The 17,730-nt window shown below is 39.7% G+C and overlaps 1 protein-coding gene across 1 annotated transcript in view; it reads right to left on the bottom strand.

Moving 5' to 3' along the window:
* LOC127583983 (prominin-1-A-like) overlaps nucleotides 1–17,730 on the bottom strand; it is a 135,780-nt gene that overhangs the window by 49,121 nt on the left and 68,929 nt on the right. The window contains 4 exon segments of the mRNA XM_052040461.1: nucleotides 865–928; nucleotides 1,013–1,133; nucleotides 10,481–10,686; nucleotides 12,129–12,187. Of these exon segments, the coding sequence (XP_051896421.1) occupies nucleotides 865–928; nucleotides 1,013–1,133; nucleotides 10,481–10,686; nucleotides 12,129–12,187 (450 nt within the window).

Below are 17,730 nucleotides of genomic sequence, written 5' to 3'. Positions count from 1 at the left end.
CCCCCACACCCCCCCCCCCAACCATCACTGTTACCTTGATTCATTACCATGCTTCACCTAATTCCATGCGTGCACCATTCACACACCTAACCACATGGGTTTCTTCTTCTTTGGCCTAACTTTCCTATGGTCTTTCACACCACCCCCCCCCCCCCCCCCCCCAACCATCTAGTTCCACCCATCACCTATCAGCCCAGTTCCACCCCTCCCCCTCACCTCTTTACACTAGCCATCTCCCCTCTACACTTCCAATTCTGCTGCAGATCTCCACCCAAAACATCGACCATCCCTTCGCCCGCACAGATGCTGCCTAACCCACTGGCTTCCTCCAGCAGATTGTTTTTTGCTCTGCAGTCTCTTGCATTTTGGGTTATACAAATAGATTCCACCTCCCCCCCCCAACCCCCACCCAAAAAGATATCTTATAAACAAAACACTACTTCCTCCAATTTTCAAATGTCAATTGAGCTGCATAACTACACCTTTCCCTTCCTCTTTTATAATCTTACTTTTAAAATGCTTGTTATAAACTGCTCACAAAATTAACCAGAGATGTGAACATACACGTTATTGCATATATAATAAGAATACTGCATCAACCACGTGGCTAGGGAGAAAAAGGGATGGTTGATGTTTCAGATCGAGACCCTGCAACAGACTATTCCTCTGCATCCTAAACTGCTGCCTGACCTGAGTTCTTCCAACAGTTTGCTTTCTGCTTCAGATTACAGCATCTGCAGTCTAACACCTTCCTTTGAAGCACCTTGCCTAACTGCCCCTGTTCCTGCTTGATTTGTGTGATGAGTAATAGTTGGTAAACAGACATTTATCTAAATAAGACTAAATCAAAACAGGATTACTTACTGTTAAGATCAGAGAACGCTCTGTTCTTGGTTGTGTCATATTGCTGTGTGATGTAATTTATTTGCTGAAAGAAAAATAATCAATTATTTGGTAAAATTCATCACGTGTGAAATCTTCACTCTATATTCAACCAAAATTTTTTTCTTACAGTTGGTGCTTGATTGAGCAAGGTGTGCAGATCCTGGAAGTTGTTGTTGACCAACTTCTTTACTCCTTTAACTTGGTTGGTAAGGTTCTGATTTGCTGCAAACATGCACAGGGTCCCTGTCCTAGTTATAGTATTTATAAAGAAAAAAGTTATTTTAAAATAGGCAAAGTGTTTTCAGAGAGTTTATTATGCCAAAGTCAATTACACTGCATAAATTACCAATGCAACAAAATCTGTTGAATGATTTATCAACATGGATCACAGCGATTAAAATCTGAATTACATTGCAGGATCCATTATTTATTCATTCCTGCATTATTTTGAAGCTTTTTAAACCAATTAGTGTTCTGAAAAGCAGAAAAGAAATTTAAAATATTAATCAGCAACAAAATTTCACAATTTTAAAAGCATAGGTAATTTTGCTCGCATTATGTGCGCAATTTATTTTCATGAAACACAAGTGGGTTGCTCAAGATTGCCATTTAATGATGTCAAAGGAAGTGGTTGGTGTTGTTACTGATAAATACCGATTACTGAAACAAGGACACGCGTCTTGATGTGACATGGATTATAAATGCAAGTGACCTACAAGTGATCAAGAACATTATTTCTCATGGATAGATTAAACAGAGAAGCTTTCACTTAAGCAGTATTTTTTGCTTAAAAACATGAAAGCTACAAAAATAAAGGCACAGCAGTTTGGTCAGTTCTTCATGCCTACTCCACTATTCAATAACACATGATCTCTTACCTCAGCACCAGTTTCCTTGACTAACCCAATATCACTGGATTCCCTTAATGTATAAAATTCTCAGAGTATTTCAGAGAGAAAGATTGAATTTCCACAGCACCTTGGATACAAAACTCCAAAGATTCATTGCCAAACCTCAAAATCAAGAAATTTCTTCCTATCTGTCCTGCAGGCCAACTCCCAATTTTGAGACCATAACCCCAGGTTCCAGACACCACATCCAGGGGAAATATCCTTGCAACTTCCCTATCAATATCCACATGGAATTTATGATTCAAGGTGGTCACCTCTCATTCTCCCAAGAAGTTTAAGCCTAGTCTGCTTAGTCTCTCCTCATAGGTCTATAACTTCCCTTTCCTCTTCATAGGAAAGAATGTGTTGGGTCTTGTACTCCCTGTCACAAGTAGATCTCATAGGTAAACCAGATCTGTACACAATATTCCAGGGACAGTTCCACCAGGGCTTTATACAAGCACAGTACAATGACTTGGGCAAGAAAACCTTCTGTTTAACACCAATTTCCCCTCAACTGATGAATCAATACTACTCCATGTAGAACACCACTTGGAGGGAGTTACTGAGAGACGCAAAGACACAGAGTGTACTCAGGGAGGATTTCAATGTTCATCATGAGTGGCTCGGTAGCACCACTACTGACCAGCCCAAAGGACATTGCTACGAGATTGGGTTTTGGCGGGTAATGAGGGAATCAAGAGGGAAAAACCTACTTGATCTCATCCTCAATCTGTCACAGATGCATCTGCCTGCACTGTCCTTGTGGAGGTGAAATCCCATCTTCAGAGTGAAAATACACTTGTGTCGTGTGGCACTACCACCATGCTAAATGGGGCAGATTGCAAATCGATCTAGCAACTCAGGACTGGGCATCCATGAAGCACCACACGGGCCATCACCGGCAGAATTGTACTTGACCACAATCTGCACTTCACGGCCTGGCATATCCCCAGCTCTACCATCACCATCAAACCAGGGGATCAAACCTGGTTCAATGAAGAGTGCAGGAGGGCATGCCGGGAGCAGTACCAGGCACACTTCAGAATTATGTATCAACCCGGTGAAGCTACAAGACAGGACTACTTCCCTGCCAAACTAAAGTCTGCAATGGACAGACTAAGTGATCCCACAACCAACGGATCATATCCAAGCTCTGCAGTCCTGCCACATCCAATCATGAATGATGGACACTGGAGGCAGCAGCTCCACAAATATCCCCATTCTTAATGATGGGGGAGCCCAGCACACCAGAGCAAAAGAGAAAGCTGAAGCACTTGCAAGAACCTTCAGCCAGAAGTGTCAAGTGGATAATTCATCTCAGCCTCTTTTAATGGTTCCCAGCACGATAGATGCCAGTCTTCAGCCACTTCAATTCACTCCATGTGAAGAAATGGCTAAAGACGTTGGATACAGCGAAGGCAATGGGCCCCGACAATATTCCAGCAACAGTACTGAAGAACTCTGCTTCAGAACTTGCAGCACACTGGGCCAAGCTGCTCCAGTACAGCTAGAGCACAGGCATCAACCCAACAATGTGGAAAATTGCCCAGGTACGTCCTGTCCACAAGAAGCAGGACAAATCCAGCCTGGCCAATTATTACCCTATTAGTGCTATCAGGCAGCACTTGCTTAGCAACAACTTACTCACAGAAGCTCAGCTTAGGTTCCATCAAAGTCATTCAGCTCCTGATCTCATTACAGCCTTGGTCCAAACATGGACAAAGAGAGCTCAACTCCACAAGTGAAGCAAGAGTAACTGCCCTTGACATCAAGGTAGCATTTGATCAAGTATGGCAACAAGGAGCCCCAGCTAACCTGGTATTAATGGGATTTGGGAGGAAAATGCTCTGCTGGTTGGAATTATACCAAGCACAAGATGGCTGTGGTGGTTGGAGGTCAATCATCTCAGCAACAGGACATCTCTACAGGAGTTCCTCAGGGTAGTGTCCTAGGCCCAACCATCTTCAGCTGCTTCATCCAATGACCTTCCTTCAAATCATAAGGATACTTGCTGATGACTGCACAACATTCAGCACCACTTGTGATTCCTCTAACAATGAAGCAGTTCACATCCAAATACAGCAAGACCTGGGCTGAAAGGTGGCAAGTAACATTCACACAGCACAAATACCAGGCGATATCCAAGAGAAAATCCAGCTACCACCCCTGACATTTGGTGGCATTACCATCACTGAATCCCCTATCATCCATATCCTGGAGGTTGCCATTGACCAGAAACCGAACTGTAGTAGCCATATCACAAAGGGGCTACAAGAGGTCAGAGGTCAGGAACCCTGCAGCAAGTAACTCACCACCCAACTCCCCAAAGCCTAGCCACCAGCCACAAGGCTCAAGTCAGTGTGATGGAATTCTCTGCACTTGCCTGGATCAGTGCAGCTTCAATAACACTCAAGAAGCGCGACAGCATACTGGACATAGCGGCCCGCTTGACAGGCACCCCGTCCGCAACCACTCACTCACTCCAAGCTGCAGTGCATCCTGCAGATGTACAAACTGCACACTAGCAGCAGTTTGTATATCTGCAGGATGCACTGCAGCGACTCAAGACTCTTTCGAAAACACCTTCCAAACCCATGACCTCTAGCAGCTAGAACAAAAAGGTAGCAAAAGCATGGGAATACCACCACCTGCAAGTGGCTCTTCAAGCCACATAGCATCTCAACTTGGAAATACATCACTGTACTTTCACTGACACTGGATCAAAATCCTGAAATGCTCTCCCTAATGGCATTGTACCCACATCAAGGACTGCAGTGGTTCAAGGCAGCAGCTCACCACTACCTTCTCAAGGGCAAGTAGGGATGGGCAATTACATGCTGGCTGTGCCTGCAAAGCTCACAGCCCTTGAATAAAAAGCAAAACTTCTTTATTCTGGCACTCCACCTTTCAAATTTTATACCATAGTGAATAACATTTTTCCACATTGTATTCCACCAGTCACATCCTTATACATTCATTATATGCCCTTCAAGGCTCCCAGTATCCTCCTCACCCCAGACTGCCAGCCAGCTTAACAGTTGGATACATTACACTTGGCCAACCTCATCCAAATAACTAAGACATATATCAGCTATTTCTCCAATAATATTGAGCTATGAGAAATACAATAAAAGTGCACTTCTGAATTCAATATTGAAGTTTTACAAATGATTAAATCAAATCACTGCAGAATGAAACAGTTCAATGAGGCTATGTTGTTTAAGTGTTGTATGTGTAGCTTAGCATACACACCCAAAACCAATATTGGACTTTATTTTGCTAGTTTTAACAGATAATACTCAGCAAAGGCAGTAGATAGATTACACTCATCTCTTAATCCTGTTATGTGAGAGTTTTTTTAAAAATATGAATTGCATACCCTTTTTTTTTCTAAACTTGCGTAGCAAGCCCCAAATCTCTTAGCACCCCACTGTTTCATAATCCACCCTCCCATCTCGCTACTTCTCCAGATAATGAAACTGTCCATTTACCCACTTCACCTGATGTAGGTGACATACCCTGTCCTGGGGGAAAAAAGTGCTGTGTCACTACCTCATTAAATGTATTTAAGACACAGATAGATTTTTTGCATAGTAGGGGAATTAAGGGTTATGGGGAAAAGGCAGGTAGGTGGATCAGAGTCCACGGCCAGATCAGCCATGACCTTATTGAATGGCAGAGCAGGCTCAACAGGCCAGATGGCCTACTCCTGCTCCTATTTCTTATGTTCTCTTTTCCCCCCACCCCAACCAGTCAATATGGATGTAGTGTTTAGGGACAACTGAGCAAAGGTTAAACTTGAAGATGCTTAATTGTAGCACTTGAAAGTACAATTTCCTGATTGCTACCATGTTTAAATTCAGTCCAAAATAATTCCTGCCAAATGAAAGTAACCAGACTATCAAATCAAATGGTTACATCAAGGCATCAACCTTGGATAGTTTTGTAGTGCCATATCTGCCTCAGTAGTGAGATTCAGAGGACAGGCTTAGTGAGCTGGTCCAGTTTGATAGGGCAGGCAACAGCCCAATTCATCTCTGTTCTGCACTTAATATAAAACAAACTACATGAGAGTAACTGTGGGCATCCACAAGTGGTCCAATGTTATCCAGCCTCAGGATAGGGATGAAGAACAGGATATAGATTATGGAATAGTAATAGTAGTTCTACATTCAACAGCTTTCTCACATTTCAGAACAAAGCCCTGTCTGCATTATTCATTCAATGAATCAGTAACACACACCCTAAGCCCCAAAATATCAACATTCTGATGCAACAACTCGTCAAAGGCACCACACAAACAACCCCTTCACTCTCTTGAACGAGAGGAAATGAGAAGAACTGCAAAAGCAAAAAAAATGCCTTGAACTATCACAACACTGCTTTCACCCTCCAGAGAGACATGGGCAGTAATATACTTGTCCTGTAATTGTGGTGCAATTATGGTACACTCCCTTACTGCAATATACCTGTATATAAATATTACCTGTCTTATACAGTATACTTTCCAATTTCTTTACAATAGGACAGAAATATCATATTCCACTTCTGTAAACTATTTGATAGCATTATAACACCACTAATTTGGCTACAAGTATCATGAGGGTATCACAACTTTGGACTCAGGTTGAAATTGGTGGAGCTCATCCTTCAGATAGTACCAGCAGTTTTCAAACCATTTGCATTCAACAGTCTAAAACAACACAAGTGTCCCAGCAGCTTACAAGTTACCATGGTAACAGCAATGTATCCCAGAAGCTCCTCTCCCACCCCCCACCACCCCCCCCCCCCCATTTCTAACAGTTATATAGCCATAATATTCAGAGCTGTTCCACTGTTTGCCATCTATATAATAAAATACAAAAGACTTCAAACCAAGCAATGTAGTTGGTGGTGGGATGGGATAGTAGGGAAATCCTTAGTCACGGTAGATGATTTAAAAGGGATTCATTTCTCAAATATTTAGCATTTAACTGCAAACATACAATTACACACATGCATTTAAATCAGTGTTTACTAAACAAATCGCCATTTACAAAATACACATTTCCCTTCAAACAGGTTTCCTACATTGACTGTTACAATGTGCACTTACATTTTAAACCATCACTCCATGGTTCAGCCAATCTGAGCATTAGGTGAAACAATGTCAAACATGCAAATGTTAAGTATTCCTGAAAAGTGAATCATCTTTTCCATCAAGGAACAGTCTACCCTGGTTGTATTCATCTTGGCTTTTGAACAGTGTGCTCTTTCTCCATTTCCAGTTCAATGCCCTGAGGATCAGCATCAAATTATGCGCTTTTTAAATATGTTATTTAACCTCCTCATCAAAAGGAAAGTGATAGTTGGGTACAAATGGATGGATACAATGCTTGCTTTATTAAATCAATGAGCTTCTAGCAACAAGATTAAAATTAGGTAAATCATAATCAATTCTAAATTCTTAGAAAGACCTCTTTGTTCCTGTTTTGTAAAGCAAGGACTGACAGTATCCACAGGCTCAAAGTCATCTGCACTATTAGAACAGAACAAAGGGTCTTTGAAGACAAGAGAGATGTAAAGAAAACAAAGGCTCTTTCAGAGAAATAAAAATTCCCATGTATTTGGTTTTAAATTATTATGCCATAACAATACTTTGATTAATACAGAAAAAAACACCTGCATTATACTTTTGAACCTGCTGCCAAGTTATTCTTTTGCCACTGCACAAGGAAGCATTAAATGTACTAAGCGGTCATACAATATCCATTTTTTCCTGATTAAGTGAAAATCAAAACTCTTGGCTTTCTTCCTTCCACACCCATTTCAAAAATGGGAAGGTTTATTGACATTCTGGCTATCGCAATTCAAGAGAGGGATCCTTCTTTTTAAATATATATCTAAAAAAATATGGGCTTCAGACAAAGTTGGGTAGGAGTGGGGCCGCACAGGTTCAGAAAGGTACTCCAGATTAAAAGTTGTCTAGAAATTTAAAAGCAGAGGCAGCAGGCAATGGTGAAAGACCAGAATTGAACGATTCCTTGTAGTGTGCATTTACTGCTGCAGGAGATTTCAGAAGGAGGGATAAGATTATGAATGGACATACAAAGAGTAAGGTGGCTCCATCTGCCCACCATTCCCCACCCCCCCAGCTGGTTCACCTATCAGCCTCTGCCCCACTCCTCCTCCATACTGCTATATACGGGCAATCTTTCCTCTTCCCTCTGTTCTGATGCAGGGTCTCAACCCAAAACATCAACTATCCCTCTGCCTCTACAGTTGCTACTTGAACTGCTGAGTCCTTCCAGCACTGTTTTTGGTTCCAGATTCCAGCATCTACAATCTTTTGTCTTGATGAGATTTTTTAAATTGAGGGTAAAAATAATAGGAAGCAAATAGCAAGAACAGTAGTCAGCAAACATTTTTTGGTGAAGGATGGGAGAGGAGTGTTAAGGTCACCGGAATATGAGAGTCCAGAGGAAACAAAGCTGAAGGTTGAGGATTTTGATAGCAATTGAGCAGAGATTGGGATGGAACACGACAGACAATATTATTGAGCTAAAATTAAGCAGTCTGTGACATGGAAGATGTTGGGTCAGATACTCAACTCAGGAGTAAATGGAAAGCCAAACCCGTCAAGAATGACAGTGGTTTAGGACTAGACATCAAACAGCACAAGGGCAGACAGCGGGTTGACAAAAAGGTAGTGGACAGGGGAGTACATATTGAATAGCTTGAATGTGCATGAAATACTGTGCAAAAAGATAATGTAGATATTAAAAAAAAGGGCAAATCAAGGTTGAATCACAGGAGGGATAATTGTTGTCACTGGAAGAAAAGTCATTGCTCAGAAAGACCAACTAGCATCCAATCACAGAAACTCAATGCATCAAGTTAGACAAGCTGGGGACATTTTAGTAGGAAATATTTTGCACAAATGAGATTGCAAAAATAAAAACACTATTTTCCTTAAAAATGTAATTTTTCTAGTATTTGGGACATAGGTCTCTGAAGCAGCAGCACCAAAAAAAAACGCCACTGCCTGGCTTTTCATTTGTCATTTATGGGAGCTACATGCAGAAAGATTTTTTTAAAAAATTTCCATACTTGGAGATTGGTTTAAATAATATTTTATTACCAGCAGGTGCTTTGTGCTATTGAAGACAAGTTAAATGCAAGCTCTGACTTTACAGAAGCACCCAATGGTAACCACAAATGTGTCATGGTCAATAAGAAATCTAATAAGTAATAAAGAATAGCAAAACCTGTTTAATCTTAGATATCTTTAGCCACATGTACATCAAAACACAGTGAAATACATCTTTTGCATAGAGTGTTCTGGTGGCAGCCCACAAGTGTTGCCACGTTTCCGGCGCCAACATAGCATGCCCAACATAGCCTTCCTATCCTGTAAATCTTTGGAATGTGGGAGGAAACCCACACAGACACGGGGAGAACATACAAACTCTTTACAGACAGTGGCTGGAATTGAACCCAGGTCACTGGCGCCGTAATAGCGTTACGCTAACCGCTATGCTGGTGTGCCTACCCACTCTACCTTAGCAGTTCAAGAAATCAATAAATAGAACTGGGTACTGGGGACCAGGACAGCTAAGGAAATGTCACTTATGAGGACAGCAAATTTAAACCTCAAACTGGAACCTCAAAAAAAAAACAAGTGAGGATATAGCTGGGTTAGTTTTAAAAGTTTCTCTCAAAAGTAAATGCAATTCTTAATATGTGCCATTTTCTTGCCAAATGGTGAATTATCAATTCCCAGATCACTTAATCCCATATCAACTTTAAGAAAATCAAAATTTTTGACCTTTTCAGAAAGAACATCAAGACCCATTGGCAAATTTCTAGTTAGAGTGTGCCAGAGACAGCAAATATCATTTGCTAGGAATGGAAAAAATTGGTCTTCCTTGCATGTATATGATACCAGCAGTGGGCGATTGTGGTGGTAGAGGGAAACAAATAGTCTCATCATAATAAAGTGGACAAGTATGGAGGAGCCTGCAACTAAACTGCCATGTGATAGCATGGGGGCAGGGGAAGTAGGCATCGAGAAAAAAGGTGGCACTGAAAGGTGGAAAAAGGTTGACAAGTCCTCTGGACTTGAACTGCATTCAAGTTCTTAAAGTAGTTGCAAAGATAGCAGAGGCACAGATTGTGGTTTTCCAAAATTTCCTAGACTCTAGTAAAATCTCTATAGATTGGAAAACAGCAGCTCAGTGAATATTCACTTGTTCATTCCTGGATTGAATGGATTGCCTTAGGAGGAGGAAATAAGCAGGTTAGGCCTTATTCTCACTGAAGTTTAGAAGAATAAGAGGTGATCTTATTGAAGCATACAAGATTCTTCGGGAACTTAACAGTACAGATGCTAAATGTACGTTTTCTTTCATGGGAAATCAACAGAATTGCTTACTTGAGGCAGAGATCAGGAGGGTTTCCTCCCCCTTTTGGGGCTAAGAATCTTTGGAATTCTCTATTCCAGAGAGCCATGGAGGCTGAATCATTGAATAATTCAGGGCCAAGATAGATCATGGCCGCGACTACAAAAATCTGACTAGCAGAGGATATTTGAGAAGCCATATGGCCTATTCCTGCTCCTAGTTTTATCAGGGGAAAAAGACATCAATATTAATTGCTTCATGTGGGTTTTCCTCCAAAGCAACAGCCAATATTCCCAAACAACTATTGCTATTTGAACTCACGTTATAAGTACAGTTACAAGAAGCAAGGTTGTTGCAAAGAAGCTTCTTCTACAATCAGCATTTTTCTTCTGTCGCTGGTGCAGCTCCCCTCCACAGTTGTCACAGCAACGGCACATGCAGAAACACAGGCCCAAAATAGGCATGAGTAGAACAAACACAATTCCCAAAGCCGCACAGATGATGAAACCGATCTCATAGTATATTATCTGTTTCAAAAGGAAAATATCATCAGATTTATCTTTAAAAGTCACCAAAAAAATCAAAACACTTAAACTTGATCATAACTGGAAGTTGAATAATACATTAAAACTGTGCCTGTAATAAATACACAGGATACTCCAACTAGAATCAGCTTACGTCAAGAGGAGTTTTACCAACATTAAGTAAATACCCACTTCTTAAATGAGAAAATCAGTTATTCAACATCATGTAATATAAAGACAGAAATAAAGCAAACAGCCAATGAAATCTGCCATTATTTTAGTGGATTGCAGCTTATTGGTATCTCATCTCTATTTACCCTTTCCTTTCACATTGCTTGATATCTTTACCCAAAACAAGGAAAAAAAGCATTAATTGCACTAATCATAATATTGTGCTGGAAACCCCCTCTAGAAATAATTTCATTGTATTGACTCTCTCAAACCAGTTTCCCCACTTTAAAACACCACAAATAAGATCACCCTTAAACTTTAAAACAGATTTGCTTTCAATTCTATTCCAAAAATTTAAACCTTCAAGTCCAGGTATCATTCTAATAAATGTATGCTGTAATCCCTCTAAGTCCTGTATGCTGCACTGAATTTGGTGACAAAAATCAATATTATATCAGAAGTTTTTCTTAAGGAAAAAAGTGTCAAAGACAAGACAATACTTCTTTGGGAATTGAGGGCCCAGCTGTTCTTTCATAAGGTACACTCTTGCCCCCAATTTCCAAATTCTGCAAAGAACAGTTTAGTACATCCGAGAAAACAAAATGAACAAACATTGAAAGGAAAAACTGATTTAGGGGGACATGTGTTTCTATTACTTCCTGCTCTATTCACCCCATTGCCTGACATCAGATCAGTTTACCCATGTTTCCTTACACAGTTCATAGGATTGGATGCCATCAATAGAAATTTCTCCAGTCCATATAATCCAAATAATCAATAATTTACATCAACTTAAAGTAAAATAACTAGGTCATTTAAATATTTTAAAATGATGATTATCATAACACTCAACCTTAATCAACATGTCAAAAAAAAAAGGGTCCATTATCCTGTCATATATTGACAAAACTAATTCAAAAAGGAATAAATGTACCTGTAGCGTCAGAACAACATTTTCTGGCTGTGCAGCCAAAGTAGATGCATTTAAACAGATGTAATGATGCATGCAGAACAAAAAGAAATGAGCAAAATTCAAACATCCTGCTATAAATGCACTATATAGTCTCAAAAACAAAATACACTAATGAAGAAATTCAGTTTAAAACAAAGTGGGACAATGCCAAATGATCAAACATCATTACTGATCTAAAGTACTATCACAACATGCTACCTTACAAAAAATAAAAACAGATTTAAAACCTCGTTCTTTTTTAGGCACATTTAAACATGGTCAAATATTGCAGACTGGGTCAGACTGCCTAATTAACCATTACCTCTTGATACTGCTGTAGAACTTGTCTGTAGTTCTGCTTTATTACCTCAATGACCAATTCTGCAACAAAGAAATTTGTAATTTTAAGTAAGAGATCTTTTGTTTCCTTGTTGAAAATTTTCTGTAGATTGTTAAATTAATTTCCAAATAATATTTATTCTAAATAGGGGTATATTTAGACAGCCATAAAATAATAAAAATGTACAATTATAATGCAACCACTTGGAAGTATAGAATACTCTAGCACTATTTTATCCCTTAACTAAAATAATTATGGTTTAATCACAAGGAAACAAATATAAGAGGAATACATACAACTGCATATGAAAATTATTAATATGAAATCATGTTCTATAGGAAACAAGTTTTTCATCTGCATCACTTTTGAACAAGGGCAGGGGATACAAGGGGAGAATATTTGCAAAACCATATCTAGGTAGTCCAAGAACGAAAGAGGTAATAAAATTATAATGAGTGAGAGCGAAAAAAAATTACATGAAAGAGAAAAAAAAGTGTGGGGGGGGGTGGAATGAAACTGCGAGAAAAAGAGTGGGAGAGTGCAAGAGGTGGAAAGAGGTCAACGTACGAGCACAAGCTGGTAAGAAATAGTGCACAAAATTTAATTAACATTTCTCTCGCATTAAAGCTTTTTTTTGCCAAAGTGGTCCCCTCTTGAAAAATACTTATGATCACTGATCTATGGAATGCACGATTATAAGAATGACTCATGGCCAGAAGGACAACAGTGAACAGGGGAAGTTCAACAGGATTTATGTAGTTTTCAACTCAAGATGGCACTGAAGATTTTTTTTGGGGGGTGGGGGGGGGGGGGGGTGCGCAGAATGAGTGACGGAAAACAAAATAAGCCGGGCAAACTGAACAACAAAATAAACTCAATTTCAAGACATTTATGAAATTGAAACCCTTTCATGTTGACCAAATCTGAGAGCAACGTATTAACAAGCAGCAACAGGTCATCAATCTGCAACAAAAGATTTCATTCACCATGATAAAGCAGCACTGGAGACATTGATCTGTAATTACTGGTGCCTGGCTTCCTCAGAGACATGTACAATGGCTACTACTGCACACACAACAGAAAACCCAGGTCAGCTGGGACATCCCAACACTGATGAACTGGTGCAGCATTTAAAAGTCTCAAAATTTTGAGCCTTATGGAATTCTAAGGCTTTTGGAATTCTAAGGCTTTAGAAGACACACAAGCCTTTCTTAAGGAAAGATAGAAGCAAAGCACATTTAACTATTGGGGGAGAACAATTAGGAAATGGTTTTCCCTAGTGCTAAGGGATGATATGCATTTAAATACTTCAATATAGTCAAAAGGACAATATTCAACTTTTTTGTCAATGATTCACATTTTAAAATTGGGAGTGGACACAAGGATTGCCCCTTAAATAAGCCGACTAGTTACAAAAGTAGAACAAGATTATTTTACAACATGTAGTTCTATAGTGTTTTGGAGTCAAGAGATAAAGCATGGGGAAGGTGAAATGCAAGACAGGAGGGAAAAGCCAAACCCTCACTGAAAACCTACTGCTGTTCATAAGGAATGCCATGTTGCTACTACATCACATAATAAGGGGCAATGAAGTTTTCTAAAAAATTAACCTGTTATCTAGGAAATTAAATGATTCATTGATCATAATTCCCTTTCCAAGACAGAATGCATTGTTTAAACACTTTTAAAAAAAAATTGCAAGATTTCAATAAAAAGTAAATCACTTTAGCACTAAACTATGAAGACTCGTCTCATATTCACAGAATGAAAATGAAATGAAGTTTCTGGTTAATAACTATGGCTATAACTTTTTTCTTTTCAGCATCAAATGTTCAACTTCATACAACCTCCCCAATAAGCAACTTGTTCCCCCCTCCCCCCCCCCCACCCCATCCCGAGCTATCCAAGGGAAGTAAAGGCAAGTGGGGACATGGATAAGCAAAAAATGCAGACAGCAATGGACAACTTTGATGTACAGGTATGATGTCATTATCAATTTAGTTGAAGCTTCTTACAGAAATTGAAAGCTGGTGCATTTACCTTTCCAATAACTGATAATGATTGTTTAAAAAAATCTGGTATTAAATGGGAAAAAACTCAAATGAATAACAAACATTCAATATGTATATCCCAATACATATATTATGCCTTCAGAGAGAGTCTAATTTATGCAGCCAATTTGGCAATTGCTTGCAGGAATCTTAGGCCTTGCCATCAACTGAAGGATTCTGCATTTTCTCCTCCAAGTATTAGATCTACTCCCACATTCCAAAGACTCACTGGTTGACAGGTTAACTGGCTATTGCAAATTATCCCTAGTGTAGGTGGGTGATACGAGTTAAATGGGCATGAGAGAGAAAATAGGTTTACATCATGCAACTGGGGAAATGGGATTGCTCAGAGCTGACAAATTTAAATGGGCCAAATGGCCTCCCTGCGTTGTCAGAAAATACAAGATGAGAGATATTAGGAGACTGCAGTGCAAGATGAAAGAAACAGATGGAAAAGTGTATCTACAGTAATAATTACCCCCCCCCCTTTTATGTATTTCAACACATGTGGCAATACACAATCCTTCGAGGATGCACTAAAAGATGAACCACAGTACAGTGATTGATGAATTTAGCTAACACAAAAAGCACCAACACAAAAAGCTTTTGGGACAGTAACAACCACAGCTTCAGAAGTGTTCCTCATTTGGAAATGGAACAAACAAGATCAAGCTGGAGATGAAAATTGTATTTCCTCCAACACCAATTTCAGTTAATGGGCATTGGGGAATTAAACTCATCTAACATGTTACTTGGGAATTAAAACCCAAGATAGTGCAAGATTAACAATGGGACTCGAGTATGCATTACGTTTCTGGACGAGATTTAAAGAACGATGAAGTATTATCTCAGCAAATGATAACAATTCAATGACCTGCATTTGATTAGTGGCCAAACACAGGAAGTCATACAGAGATACAAAAGGGAAACAGGTACTTTAGCTCATCAAATCAACCATCTATTTACACAAATCCTATATTAATCTCACATTCTCATCAATTGCCCCCAGATTCTACCACTCACCTACACAATAGGGGCAATTTACCAACCTGTTTGTCCTTGGGAGGTGGGAGGAAACCAGAGCACCTGGAGTAAACCCACACTGCCACAGGAAGAACATATAGACAGAATTGAACCCACTTCTCTGCCACTGTGAGGCAGCAGGTCTACCAGCTGTAGCCATCAAGAGGTCACCAATCGTCATTGACCCAGAGTAAATACCCAAGTAAATTTTCCTGACATAATCTAGTTTAACTATCAGAGTAAAAGTTTTCCTCTGATAGCTGAACTAAATTATATTGGAAAAATTTGGGTTAAGTATCAAAAATTTATTCTTGCACCATAAAATTTACAAGCAATGTATTCAATGCATCACTAATCTTAATACTACCCTGATTAAAACACAAGGACTCACTTTGTTAAAGTAATCATAGGCATTTCTATTAGCTTCTTTCACGCAACAGTTGGTGCACACAACTCCGGTGAACGGAGCTCCAAGAACACACCCAGATCCATGTACATTTTGTTATTCAGACCAGCGTCCACTACACAATTTAGGGCTGTTTCTCGTTCTTCAGTTTGATAAAGGTGCCAAGTATCATTCACAAACAGAACATACTATAAAAGACCAGTCCTACCCATTACACTTAAACAATGAGCAGTTGCAGCAATATTACTATACCTGCAGGTGGTGCTGCAATGAACCGTGATTCATTAAGTACAGTGAACCCAACGAACATATGACAGCCTACTTCCATACACCTCAAAATCTGCCGAGCAAGTGGAACACAAGTCCTGACTTTTTGCTAGTTCATCTTCCAATTTCCCTGCACAGTAGGCATGCCTCAGCTACCAGGCAAGGTTTTCTGCCCATCATGAACACCAGTATTAAATACACCTGCACAGAACCAAGGGGTCAGTTTATGTCGAAGTAATTCTGGCTGCCTGCTATGATAGGTGACTGAAAATTATGCTCTGGTCCCATTCTCTCCAAGTACCACGCATGCTTATGGCTTTACTTCAATTGTATTCTATTCTAATTATTAGAATTATATTCTAACTCAATTCCCTTCAAGGGACCTTCCACCCTGATCCCTAGTTATCAGCAGACTTTGGGCTTTTCTCCTCAAAGGTATCCCAACCTTACTTCTGTGGCTCAGCTATTCTGTACCCTGTTACAACCCCAACGTTGGCCTTGTTTCTTGTTGAACATTTAAGAAAATAAACCCATCCCCCACCTATTTAAATGCTGCTGCTCTGAAATGTCATGATCCAATGACACACAACTATGAGGTGAAGAGTTTTGACCCAGAACGTTGACTGTCCATTTCACTCCATAGATGCTGCCTGACCTGCTGAGTTCCTCCAGCTCCTGTGTCTCCATGTAACTGCTTCAAGTCAGATAGGGTGCATCTACTGATAAAATGTGCATATTTAGGTAGAGTTGAATCAGGCCATGCCTTGCTTGTCTGGCTTAGTACTATGTCCATCAGGAGGATTTGCTTAGTATTACCATATGCATCTTGATAGACATTTAGTTTTTCATCCTCAAATGAATTGACACCATGGTTGTGATTATTACTTAGTTTTCTGGTAGAGTATGGAACTAGTTTGAAGTCAGACTTAGTTTGCCCATGGTAAGATTTGGTGTTAATATTATACTCAAGCAACCATCAACTCCCCAATCATACTGCAACTAAGCATCAGGACTCAAATCACACCCCATCCCCACCTTCCAGCAGACACATAACCTTTGATTCCTCAATTCTCATTGCACAACTTGGTCTAAATGATTAAGGAATCAACAAGGATTAGAAAGGCTAAAAGAAGCCAATGTTGTTTCAAGTACTAAGTGAGAGTGTAACATTACTCATTTGGAGAAACAAGACCAGAGGGGCTCATTGTCCAGAAGAAAATATCCTACAGAAATACGAGGGCACTCTGAAGCCACTTGAGGATGTCAAGTAGCAAAAGCTCAAATACCTTTTAAAAATATTCCCAGACCATTCTAGCACCTTGATAATACCAACAATATGCATTTCTTTTGCGACAAAAACTTTGACCATCCATATTCAACAAACTCGGGCAATATTTGCTGTTAACAATGATTTTCACTTTAAAGCTGTTACTTGTTTACGGCTTGTCCTAATTGCTCCCTAGGTTGCAACAACATTTATAACAAGTTCCAGAGGGGCAGTCAGTGAGGAGCCATTGAACAAAGAGGACCTTCTTTCCCACCCCACCAACCACCACCCCACCCCCCCATGTCTTGTGTATTTGCCTTCATACTCGTCAACACACTTAGTTGGATGTTAGGAGTCCAGAGCACACATTTTATTACATTTTTTAAATCAATCCTTTCTGATCAAATCCCTTTGGGATAAGCACAGTTTACTTCCTTTGCTATTAATAAAGTGACGTATACCTTCAAATGTCACTGCATATCCTTTGAAGGTTGTCTTTTATCCAGGTGCTGTCATACTTGGTGTTTCGATATTGAAGGTGTTGCATAATTACATAAATTGCAAAGCAAA

The sequence above is a fragment of the Pristis pectinata genome, chromosome 2 (genome assembly GCF_009764475.1).
Source record: "Pristis pectinata isolate sPriPec2 chromosome 2, sPriPec2.1.pri, whole genome shotgun sequence".
Classification (NCBI taxonomy): Eukaryota; Metazoa; Chordata; class Chondrichthyes; order Rhinopristiformes; family Pristidae; genus Pristis; species Pristis pectinata.
Note: the sequence above shows the minus strand (reverse complement) of the source record. Positions and strands in the feature narration are given on the sequence as shown.